Source organism: Xenopus laevis, chromosome 7L, assembly GCF_017654675.1.
Source record: "Xenopus laevis strain J_2021 chromosome 7L, Xenopus_laevis_v10.1, whole genome shotgun sequence".
Lineage (NCBI taxonomy): Eukaryota > Metazoa > Chordata > Amphibia > Anura > Pipidae > Xenopus > Xenopus laevis.
The window spans coordinates 62,886,794-62,899,516 of NC_054383.1; the positions used below are offsets into that span (position 1 = coordinate 62,886,794).

At 43.9% G+C, this 12,723-nt stretch overlaps 1 protein-coding gene across 1 annotated transcript; it reads left to right on the forward strand.

Moving 5' to 3' along the window:
* Positions 1 to 7,368: 7,368 nt before the first annotated feature.
* Positions 7,369 to 12,405, forward strand: MGC79993 (uncharacterized protein LOC779121). The gene has a single exon (XM_041569111.1). It carries the CDS (start codon positions 8,875 to 8,877, stop codon positions 10,732 to 10,734), a length of 1,860 nt encoding a protein of 619 aa, XP_041425045.1. The 5' UTR covers positions 7,369 to 8,874; the 3' UTR covers positions 10,735 to 12,405.
* Positions 12,406 to 12,723: the final 318 nt, after the last annotated feature.

Here is a 12,723-nt window from a genome sequence, read left to right on the forward strand (position 1 = left end):
AACTGCTACCCTGGGCGGAATTTGCATACAATAATGCTACCCATTCCTCCTCAGGAGAGTCTCCTTTCTTTGTTGTCTATGGTTGTCTATGGTTTTCTTTTTCTGACTCTAATTCCCCTGTACCCTCTGCCAATTCTTCTGTCCTGAAATTTTCCGAAATTTGGTCTCAAGTTCATAATTCTTTATCCGCAGCTTCCCTAGCTCAGAAAAGGGCTGCTGACAAATCCCGTAGGGAAGCACCCCAGTACAAGGTGGGAGATTTAGTATGGTTGTCGACAAAGAATATCAAGTTGAAGGTTCCCTCTCCTAAACTGGGTCCTAGATTCATTGGTCCATACCCCATCATTCCAGTAATTAATCCATCCTCTGTCCGTCTTCAGTTACCTCCTAATTTCAGAATTTCTAATTCCTTCCATGTCTCTCTTTTGAAGCCTGCTAATAATTCTCGTCATCTGTCTGTTCCTCCCCCAGTGCTGGTTGAAGGTCAGCCTGAGTACAAGATCCAGGAGTTCCTCGACTCCCGCCTCGTGAGGGGTAAGTTACAATATCTTACCAGGTGGAAGGGCTTCGGTCCTGAGGAGAACTCTTGGGTCTCAGTTGATGACATCAAGGCTGACCGCCTCAGGAGACAATACCATGCTACAGTAGGTTTCCCGGTAAGCCTGGGGGTCCAGTGGCCCCCCCTAGAGGGGGGGGGTAATGTAACGAACATACCTGGTGGTCTAGGGGGGGGGACAGGGACGCCTGTCGCCCCCTCGGCGGGGACGCCCGCCTCGACGAGCGGCTCTGTAGGCCGCAGGCGCCGGCGTCCTAGGGCGCGCGGCGCGCTCTGGATTTTCTTAAAGGCGCAGGCGCGCTGACGTAGTGACGTCCGTGCCCAAGGGCGCGCAATTCAAACACTATTTAAAGCCCATTAGGGCTGTGAGACTTTGCCCGTGATAGGATTTCGTTCCTGGTGCTTTCTGAGCTTTTGCTGTATTCTGAATCTGTTTGATCCCTGTTTTGACCCCTGCCTGGCTATTTTGACTATTCTGGATCCTGACCTTGCCTGCTTACGACTACTCTACTGTTTAACCCTTCGATTGATCACCCGGTTTTGACCCTTTTGCCTGTTTGACGATTCTTGTTATCTGCCTGCCTCGACCCAGCCTGTCTGACGAATCTGTTGCCTGTTCCATTTGTACCGTGCCCTTCGGCCCAAAAGACTCTGCTACCTTCCGTGCCCCTCTGCTAGCCAGAACATCTTGCCTTGTACCCCTCGTTAAGTCCAGGTGGCACCCAAGTAAGCTGAGGGCTCCTCCCGAAGCCCAACGGTGGTCACACTACTGGTGAAGCCGAGCTGAGACCAGGGTACTTGGCACCTGTTCTGGTATTGGGTGCTGCCCGTGACAGTATCTTAATGTAGTACTTGTCTTTCTGGCCGCCATCAATGTAGATAATGAGCCCTCAGATAGTCCTGAGGAAGCTAATTTTTTCCTTTCAAAAGCCACGCCGTTAGTGCCCATTTGTCCGGATGTGGATGTTTCATGTTCCCTTGTGTTTAGGAGATCTCCTTTGAACGTGATTCTCATAGGTCAATCTTTCGATAGATACATTAGTTGAGGAAACCATTGTCTCCTCGGCCACCATGGCACCACCAATACCAATTCGGCCTGATCCTCCCTAATTTTTTTCACTATTTTTGGTATCAGAGGAATAGGTGGGAAGAGATATGCTCAATGAAAATTCCATCTGATTGAGAAAGTATCTATGACCAGAGCATTCAAGTCCGAGGTCCATGAGGCATATATCGGCATTTTGGCATTCTTTTTCGAGGCCATTAGGTCCATTGAGAATGGTCCCCACCTTTCCTGAATCTTTATGAAAGCTGATTGGTGAACTTCCCAATTTCCATTCTGTCCGACTGACCTGCTCAGTTTGTCTGCCATTATATTCTGGACTCCTGGTATGTATTCTGCTTTTAGTTCTGTTAAGTTCTTTTCTGCCCAGGCGAAAATAAGAATGGTCAAGTCCAATAGATTCTTTGATTTTGTTCCTCCTTGTTTGTTCACATATTGAATGGTTGTCAGATTGTCTGACCTGACTAGCACTGGTTTGTTTTGGAGAAGATGTTTGAAAGCCAGAAGGCCCAGAAAAACAGCTTTCAGTTCTTTCCAGTTGGATGATTTGTTTATTTCTAACATCATCCTTGTGTTCTGTTCTCCATGATATGTGCTCCCCAGCCCCACTTGCTTGCATCCGTGGTCATCGCTACCCATTCTGGTTGGTGAAGAGATACTGGTTTTAGTAGGTTCTCTGTCTTTGTCCACCATCTTAATGAAGAGATTGACATTGGACTTATTCTGATTGGTTGCAGAGGTAGCAGGAAGTTGTGATCCCATTTCGATAAGTCCTTCTGAAATATTCTCGTATGGAATCTCACCCACTTGACACAATCTATAGTTGATATTAGTTTTCCCAAAACTCATTGACATTTCATTGCTGTCAAGACTTGTTTGTTCAGGAGTGATTTTACTGACAATTGAATATCTTGTATTCTCCTGTCCGGTAGACTGATGCTGAATCGTTTTGTATCTATATTTTCTTGTGGCAAAAAATATGATTTACCAGCCGAAACCTTTGAAATAATTTGGTCTAGTTCTGGTCCAAAAAGAAAGTTTCCTTTAAATGGAAGTGAGCACAAATTGTGTTTTGATTGGGAATCCAATCCTCCTGCAATGTAGGCTCTTTTCAAAGCTGCATCTTGCCTCCTCTCCATTGTATCTTTCAGGGATACAACCTCATCTACAGGGAGAGTGGTCCTTCTAGCTACCCTTGTAATAGCCGCATCCACTTTCAGTGGGACCTCCCATGGTTTAGACACCTCTGAGGAAAATGGGTACATCTTTTTAAATTTTCTGGTGGCGACTTGTTTTTTATCTGGGCAGTTCCATTCTTCCTTTATTGTAGATAGAATAACTTCATGAGCCTGGAACAAATGATTCTTTTTTGATGTCGACCATCCATCCAGCGACGCTCGATTTCTCCTCTCTGGCTTGCCTCTCCCTCGCTCCTCCAGCTCATGCCGCTCTCAGAGGTGGCCACACTGACACTGCGGGTCTGGGACTGAGCCAACAGCCTCTCCTCCCGGCCCGGGCTGAACCTGTTACTGCCCAGCTCCTCCACCACCTCGGTTCCAACCCGCAGTACTGGAAGAACGATTTGAACTTGGAGAAGGAGCGGGAGCTGATGATAGACTGGGATCGTTACAGGCAGCTTCTGGAGCAGGAGTCCGCTCTTTCCTTACCCAGGAAAAGCCTTTCCGAGGGGCAGAGGATGCTGTCATCATGGGGCTGCGGGATGACACCTTTGGGGGGCTTTTCTTTTAGAAACAGTCTCCGCACTAATCCCACCCTGGCTGGCTCTGGCTGCTGCTGCCCTTCAACTCAGTTCTTGAGCTGGTGGCGTCTCGTACTGCTGCCCCTGCACACCGAGTATAAGACAACAGCTTTAGGCAAATAAATTGCCATGGTAACCCAGACAACTGCATCAGCGCACCGGCACTGTGCATCCTCGCAGTCCCTGGGTCAGATATCCGATCACAGCACGCACAATCATTTTTCATGCTAGTGTCTGGCAGACAAGGGGTACACAGACTTTCCCCAGAACAGTGCAGGGGTCGGACTCGCAAGGAAGTTGGGATAAAAGTTTCCAGGGGCAGCCTGTTTATGCGGGTGGCGGCGGTAGCAGAGCATGGGCCAGCCGGGGACCCCCGAGGAAGACAAATAAAACATCATTGGTTCATGTTCAACATGCAAAACTACAAAAAAAAAGTTCAACGTAGCAAAACTAAGTACTGAAAATTAACCATTAGCTAGCTAATGTAGTAACTCAGCAGGCTGCCTTTAAAGCCTATCCACATTTCCTTTTGTTCTGCTGTATCCTGGCCAGGACATTGTTTACCAGTCCTTTAAGTTTACATTTTGTCATGCCCAAGTCCTAAACATCTTTACTGTACCACCTCCCTTCTCAGTATAGCCCTTTCAATCACTTCCTGAAATCTCACACTGAATATGTGTAACCCTATATTGGACAGATAGACACCCCTACCAGACTTGCACCACCATATCTAAATTCACAAATGTTTCTGTTGAGCTACTTAAAGGGGTTGTTCATCTTTGAATTAACTTTGAGTATGATGTAGAGCAGTGATCCACAACCAGTAGCTCGTGAGCATCATGTTGCTCTCCAACCCCTTGTTTGTTGCTCCCAGTGGCCTCAAAGCAGAAGCTTATTTTTGAATTCCAGGCTTGGAGGCAAGATTTGGTTGTATAAAAACCAGGTGCAAAGCCAAACAGAGCCTCAATGTAGGTTGACAATCCACATAGAGGCTACCAAATGGCCAATCACAGCACTTATTTGGCACCCCAAGAACATTTTTCATGCTGTTGTTGCATTTTTCTGAATGTTGCTCACGGGTTCAAAAGGTTGGGGATCCCTGATTTTTTTTGTTTCATTAGCTTTTTATTCAGCAGCTCTCCATTTTGTAATTTCAACAATCTGGTTGTTAGGCTCCAAATTACCCTAGCAACTATGCATTGATTTGAATATGAGACTGGAATATGAACAGAAGATGGCCTGAGTAGAAAGATGAGTAATAAAAAGTAGCAATAACAATACATTAATATAATGTAAAAGCACGGCTCAATCATTCTATTTACATTTTTCCAAAGGGTTCAACAGAAGGCTATTCTCCTGAGGAAACTAAGCGAACCTTGTGAAACTCGTAAAGGGATTAATATTGTGGACTTGGACTGAATGTTTTAATGCTGTTTAAATTTCGAATCTTGTGAGTATACCTGGTTGGGGGCTCTTTTATTAACAATAAAAAGCTATACTTCACTATACAGTGTTCTTTGTTTTATCCAAGGTTGTGAAGATTGAATTTACTTTGTTTGGCTTATATACCTCTTAAATCTAGTGAGTAGGTATTCTCTCCAGAGAGGTTTTTCATTTCCTTTATTATTGGGGTTACCATACTGGCAAGGTGGATGTTGGTGAACTTCAACTTAGCTTTGGATGACCAAATGAGCTGACATTTTCTCTGACCATATGACTAACACATCAGGCACTTGTACATAAGAAAGGCCAATTCCCATAATTCTAGTAATATCAATGGTTTTGCTTTTAGCAATATTACTGCCTCCAACTTGAAGCAAAATTGCGCTAGTCGATAGCTGGTTAATACTAATAAAATTACTAAATTAATTTTACCTCTGCTTTGAATCCCAAATTTTAATCCATACAATGAAACTTTCCGTTTCTTCAAGGTAGGACAATAGGCCAAATAATATTTCCTTGGTCTCTAAATCAATATTGTGAATTTTGTCACACACAGGCCCGGATTTGTGAGAGAGAGGCCACCAAGGCCCGGGCCTAGGGCAGCAGGATTTTAGGGGGCGGCATGCTGCCAAACCCCACGCACATTTGTTCAAAAACACTGGGGAGACGCAGGAGATACGTTCGTTTTTAAAATATCCTGTAGGCCAATACCCATTGCTCTGGTCCTGATGATGAAAAATTGATTGAATAAAATGGTGGGGCCTAGGGGTGCCTGCAATGAAAATCTGGCCCCGGTCACACGACTGTTATCCTCATGAATAAAAAATGGACTATGAATTCTGTCCTTTACCAAGACTATGCATGAATGAATAATCTTCCTTCTTTCTATTCATAACTGCTTCACTTAGGGGCATATTTATCAAGGGTCGAATTTTGAATTGAAAAACCTTCGAAATTCAAATTCAAAAAGACAAACCAAAATTAAGTCCAAGTTTTTTTTTTTGGTCGAATAGGTCCATTTTCAATTGATTCCAAACTGGTTCTAGGAGGTCCCCCATAGGCTAAAACAGCAATTCAGCAGGTTTTAGATGGCGACTGGTCAAACTCGAATTTTTAAAGAGACAGTACATGATAAATTCGATATTCAAATTTTCCATTTTTTTCAAATTTGAATCGAATTTGGACTATTCCCTAGTCGAAGTACACAAAAATACCTCAAAATTCGATTTTTCTTTTTTCATTCAAAAACTCACCTCGACCTTTGATAAATCTGCCCCTAACTGTGTATGAACAGAAATAAATAATACCAAACACTAAAGTAATGTATATTTTGTGTACCTTTCTCAATATATGTGCTAACTTTTCCAGAAGTATCAAGGTAATGGGTTTCCTTGCATATCTCAGACTAAGTCCTTTTGCCAGGTTTTAAAAGGAATACTATCATGATTTTAATGGTATCCTTTTTAATACTGTATTACCTTGTGTGCCCTGCAAATAACATTCTACCACTACAAATTTTTACTGTCTATTCATTATGCATGATCCTGTGTTTACAGAAACAGCCAGTACAGCATCAGGTAAGACCTTTCTAGATAGCTGCTTTCACAGTTATTTAATTAACCACTAGAACATGGACCCATTTTCAGCGGTGCAGATGATTTCTGAGCTAATTTTGACATGTAGGATGCTGAAATCTACTCCTGCCTTGAAGCTTTTTTGGAAGGGGACCCATCACCCTTTACTGTACTGTATTTGGAGTGCCAGTGCCTTCTGCCTCCCACCACATAATTACACAAAATGTCTAAGTAATTTCCATACTGAAGGGGAGTTTGTAGTTATATTATTTATCACATTAACAATCCCCAAGCTTTTGCAGTAAAGTTCTAGTGGCATAATTTTCTTCCCCAAAGGACTACAATTACAGAAAATAAAAGTAGCAACTCTACCCGTTATTATGACCATTCAGGTACTCAAACCAAAACTGCAACATTGCCTTGGTGCCCTCAAATGCAATTAGTATTTTTTGTAGCCTTTGGAATTTGTATGTACCATTAGGGAGTTTTGACTCCCGCTGTTATTGCTGCAATTATTTTATTAAACACACTTCTAAATGGGATTATTCTAGTAGCAAAACATAAATGACCAAAAAACCATTGCACATATTTCAACAAATCTTTGTATCTCACAAACATATTTGAATACATTTTTCCAGTTTAAATTCCATATTAGTTGTATTGAAATTCAGTTTCATTAGGGCTGAACTCCACAGAGCAATGTGGTGCATGTGACGCACTGCAAGAAAACGGCAACCAGTCAAAGGCTCCGAAAAACATGCAGGCAGTTGGGGGACAAGTGTAATTCCAATATTTAAAAAGGGGTTGTGATCTCAGCCTGGCAATTATATAACCAAAAGTTTGACTTCTGTGATGGGCAAGTTATTTGAAGGCTCGTTAATGGATCACATTCAAAATTAATTTATGGAGAATGGACTTATGGGCAGTAATCAGCATGGCTTTATGAAGGATAAGTCATGTTAAACAAATTTGATATGCTTTTTATGGTGAGTGTCATGATGGAACAGTAATTTCCAGCATAGAAAGGGTTAGGTTTTCCACTTTCTCCCAATTCAATGAGCCTTCTTCTAGAATCCACATTGTGAGGAAACCTCACAGTAGGGGGTAATTCACAAATACCCACTAAATGTCATAAGGACAGGCTGTCTGGCTAGGGGACTGATAACACAATTATCATACCTGTGCTATAGTGGAGTGGTCTTGTCTCAAAGCAGATTTAAAGGTAATATTGTTTTATGCTCATAACTTAAATACAATCTAATACAGATATAAATCATAGCACCCATTACTTTCCTTATAGCTAGGACTTCTTGAGGAGTCCAAACACGCCCACATTATTATGATCCCTCCCAGTGTTGCCCGATATTCTGATAATGCCAGAATAATGTGTATTGGTCTTGGGGTGTTTGGTCTCTATGAAAAGAGAATTCATTTTCCTACCTGGTACTCATATTTTCATAATTTTGCTATACAACCACAAATAGTTTAGGCTGGTTGAAAGATCTATGTATCCAGAATAGCCAGTTGTAAATTGGTGACCCGCCCTCACCTATCTCATTGGATGGGGGCGTGACCTTTCACTTCCCAATCTGGATATCAAGGGTCCAGACAACTGGGAAGATGTATACCTTTGGGGACCAAGCTGCTTGGGAGGTATATGCCGTTATTCTTCCGTTCCCCCGGAACAGGACTCATATAAGATCCTTCTGTAGGTGATGTATGTAGGTTTCTGCATTTTTATCCTTTTTTATTTTATAACTGTTTGCTGCTTTGTATGTTATTGGTAAGTGTATCGTATCTTTTTATATTTTATGCACTGTCCACTTTGGACTATTAAATCTACAATTTAAAAGAGTTTGTCTTTGCTGCTCTAAATGAACCTTTGACCTGAAGAGAAGTGTGTATGTCCAATGTATGCTAACCCCTCTTGCTAGTTAGACGGGACATTGTGCATGTTTTATCCTTTATCTGCGGGTGTGGGAGTTTTGTGTTGACTGTTGATTGCCTTAACCTGTCTGCTGGAGTGAATGTCATAGTGCTTAGCTAGAAAGCATAGTGGGATAAGCCTCTAGTAAGTGTCAGAGTGTCAAGAGTCGGGTGCTTGCGGCCCTTAAGCGCGGTGGTGGCAGCTTTGAAGTTTTGGCATGTTGGGACTGTTTGGGTGTGACTGCGTGTGAGTTCTGCACAGGTTAGCGAGGAACTGCGTGGGCCTTTACAGTTGCATGCTGTGTCACGTGAGTCTGTGGGGGCGTGCGTGACAATTGGTGGCAAAAAAGCGGTGGGATATTTTTATTTTTAGAGCATTAGTGCTTGGGTTATCTAATTAACCCTTACACTAAAGGATTGCATCCTTGCGAGGATAACCAGTCCTCAAAGATAAAACTCAGTGCATATTTTACTTTTGAAAAACATACAAGCAAACAGTTTCCCCTTTCCCCATTTTTCTTTTCTATCTTTTATTTTGCTAGTGTTGAGTAATATGGCAACCTCTTACAAAAGACAGAGCAAGGAAGCTCTTGTCGACCTCTGTGAGCAGAGAGGTATTGATACGTTGTCTAAATCGAAGGAAATGCTAATTTGTGCATTGCTGGAGGATGATCAGGAACAGCAGAACCACACACCTGAGTTGGGGAACTCTATGGCTCGAGCTACCCCAGAGATGAACTCTGTCCCTGGATCCTTCTCGGGTGATGATACCCGCAGCAAAGCAGTACAGGGAGACAGGAATTCTGCCCTGCAACAAGCTCTAGAATTATTGGGCTCAGATGACCCCCAACTGCGTCTCCAGCTGATCCTCCAATATCAGCAGGCGGAAGCAGCAGAGAGAACAGCAGAAAGGGAAGCAGCGGAGAGGACATCAGAGAGGCAACTCCAACTGGAATTAGCCAAACTCCAACAGCAGCCGCTATCCACACAGTCCAGTGAGCCCAGGGAAGTTCCTTTTGTTCTACAGCCCTCTGCCAAGTTCCCTGTCATGGATAAGGACAGTGACTTGGATACTTTTTTGCAAAGTTTTGAAAAGACTTGCAGGCAATATCAATTGCCCCGGGAGCAGTGGGCCAGACATTTAACACCTGGATTAAAAGGCAAAGCTCTAGCTGCCTTTGTGGAACTTCCACCTGAGCTAGATGGAAACTATGATGAACTAAAAAAGGCTCTCATTAAAAAATATAATCTCACACCAGAGGTATACCGGCGAAAGTTTAGGGCATTGCATAAAGGGCCCATGGACAGTTACTCTGATGCAGTGAGCAATCTCAGGACTACCTTTCGTCAGTGGATTAAGGGGCTTTCCATTGAAACCTTAGCTGATCTAGAAGATTTGATGGTGAAGGATCAGTTCCTACACATTTGCCCTGCAGAGGTGCGACAATTTGTAGTAGATAGAGAGCCTAAAACAGCAGACAAGGCTGCAGAGATCGCCGATACCTATGCTGCTAGCAGAGTTCCCGACAGCCGCAAATCATCTTTCCATAGCTGGAAACCCAGGAAAGCAGATGTTAACCTGTCTATGCCCCCAAGTCTTTCAGCACAGCATGCCAGGTCCAGTGAAAGTTCTTCTTTAGGTGGGTCTAGTGCCAACGTGGATCATGGAGATACCCGCAGATGCTTTTCCTGCCACCAGGTGGGCCATGTGAGGTCCGCCTGCCCGGAACAAAAGGGAGCCACCACACCTGTCCAACCTGTGGTAATGTTTGTGTCTGGTAAGGCTGAAAATTTATCTCATCACATGCAGCCTGTGATTGTGGGTAACAAAGTGACTCAGGGACTAAGGGACTCAGGGTCTAATTTTTCTCTTGTGCGTCCAGAGATTATTAACACTGGGGACATTATTCCTGGGAAGACTTTGTCTGTGAAGGGAGTGGGTGGAAGCCACCCAAAGGTGCCTGTGGCAAAGGTTCACTTGGATTGGGGTGTGGGAAGAGGTCTAAGGGAAGTGGGGGTTTCCAATGAAATTCCGGTTGATGTATTGCTGGGGAATGATTTGGGAAGTATGCTCTCTGCTTTTGTGCCCAATGACCAGGTCTCACTAGGTCCAGCCGCGCTGGAGTGTGGCCACACGCCTCAATCCGTAACTGCCACCTGTAAAGTAAAGCAAAGTAGCTGGGAGGGAGGACTGGGAGACAGACAATTACATTTCCCAGTGCCTGAACCAGTAGTGTCCCAAGGTGGGGATAGGATGGGAGAGGGAAAGGAGAGGTTTCCCCTAGGTGTCTCCCTAGTACAGTCAGGTAGTGTACCTGCGGAGAGGGGTTTCCAGAGTGGGATCCCTGATCCTGTACCCAAACTGCCTGAGGTCTTGAGAGTCAGTGCAGGAGTGTGGGGGACAGGTGGTTAGGACACAAAGCAAGGTCCTTGTAGATAGTAGCACTCAGACTGGAGACAGTGATGGTAGAGGGGAGCTTGGTCTAGCTCTAGTACCAGAACCAGTACTGGGAGGGGGGCAGGTAGTCAGAGTCAAGGAAGGATTCCTGACAGTACCAGTGCCAGTTGTTGCCCCCAGGACAGCTAACAACAAGACAGTTGGCCCAGAGGTGCAGGACATGTGGGTAGAGCCCAATACTTTATGCTGGTCCAGGACTAAGCAAGTCAATGGAGACCAAGAGGGCATAACATGGGTAGAAGGCTGCCAATCAGTGTCCAAGTCTAGGCCCGGCGAACGTGGAACTAGAGACAGGCAGGAGGATCCCACAGGCAAGGGGCAAATAGCAGAGACAGAAGAGAACCAAGAAGAAGAAAGAGGGCAGGTGCCTATGGTGGGTAGTTACAGTTTGTGGCCTAGTACCCAAGGCAGGGGCTGTAACAACAAGGAAGGTATGAGCAGTGTACCTCAATTTTACTCCTCCAGTGCCTTGGATACAGCCGGCAAAGATCCCAAGGAAAAGGATTTTAGGCCCAAAAGGTAAAATAATCCCTAATGTTGTTCAATAGAATATGACCTTTTGGTATTGACCCCAATCTGTGTAATGGTTTAGTGTATATTGTTGTTCCAAGGTTATTATTTGAGGGCCCTGTCCACTCATGAAAGAGGAGTGCTTCTGGTAATGTTGAGGGCCTATCATGTCAAACAGAACTAATGGAGCACCAGCGCGACAGAAATTAACTTGTAGAAGTCACTTTCCTTGCGCTGAGTTAAAGGGGGGAGATGTCATGATGGAACAGTAATTTCCAGCATAGAAAGGGTTAGGTTTTCCACTTTCTCCCAATTCAATGAGCCTTCTTCTAGAATCCACATTGTGAGGAAACCTCACAGTAGGGGGTAATTCACAAATACCCACTAAATGTCATAAGGACAGGCTGTCTGGCTAGGGGACTGATAACACAATTATCATACCTGTGCTATAGTGGAGTGGTCTTGTCTCAAAGCAGATTTAAAGGTAATATTGTTTTATGCTCATAACTTAAATACAATCTAATACAGATATAAATCATAGCACCCATTACTTTCCTTATAGCTAGGACTTCTTGAGGAGTCCAAACACGCCCACATTATTATGATCCCTCCCAGTGTTGCCCGATATTCTGATAATGCCAGAATAATGTGTATTGGTCTTGGGGTGTTTGGTCTCTATGAAAAGAGAATTCATTTTCCTACCTGGTACTCATATTTTCATAATTTTGCTATACAACCACAAATAGTTTAGGCTGGTTGAAAGATCTATGTATCCAGAATAGCCAGTTGTAAATTGGTGACCCGCCCTCACCTATCTCATTGGATGGGGGCGTGACCTTTCACTTCCCAATCTGGATATCAAGGGTCCAGACAACTGGGAAGATGTATACCTTTGGGGACCAAGCTGCTTGGGAGGTATATGCCGTTATTCTTCCGTTCCCCCGGAACAGGACTCATATAAGATCCTTCTGTAGGTGATGTATGTAGGTTTCTGCATTTTTATCCTTTTTTATTTTATAACTGTTTGCTGCTTTGTATGTTATTGGTAAGTGTATCGTATCTTTTTATATTTTATGCACTGTCCACTTTGGACTATTAAATCTACAATTTAAAAGAGTTTGTCTTTGCTGCTCTAAATGAACCTTTGACCTGAAGAGAAGTGTGTATGTCCAATGTATGCTAACCCCTCTTGCTAGTTAGACGGGACATTGTGCATGTTTTATCCTTTATCTGCGGGTGTGGGAGTTTTGTGTTGACTGTTGATTGCCTTAACCTGTCTGCTGGAGTGAATGTCATAGTGCTTAGCTAGAAAGCATAGTGGGATAAGCCTCTAGTAAGTGTCAGAGTGTCAAGAGTCGGGTGCTTGCGGCCCTTAAGCGCGGTGGTGGCAGCTTTGAAGTTTTGGCATGTTGGGACTGTTTGGGTGTGACTGCG

Coding starts and splice junctions, on each gene's coding strand:
- MGC79993 (XM_041569111.1), top strand. CDS start 8,875: ATGGCAACCTCTTACAAAAGACAGAGCAAGGAAGCTCTTGTCGACCTC.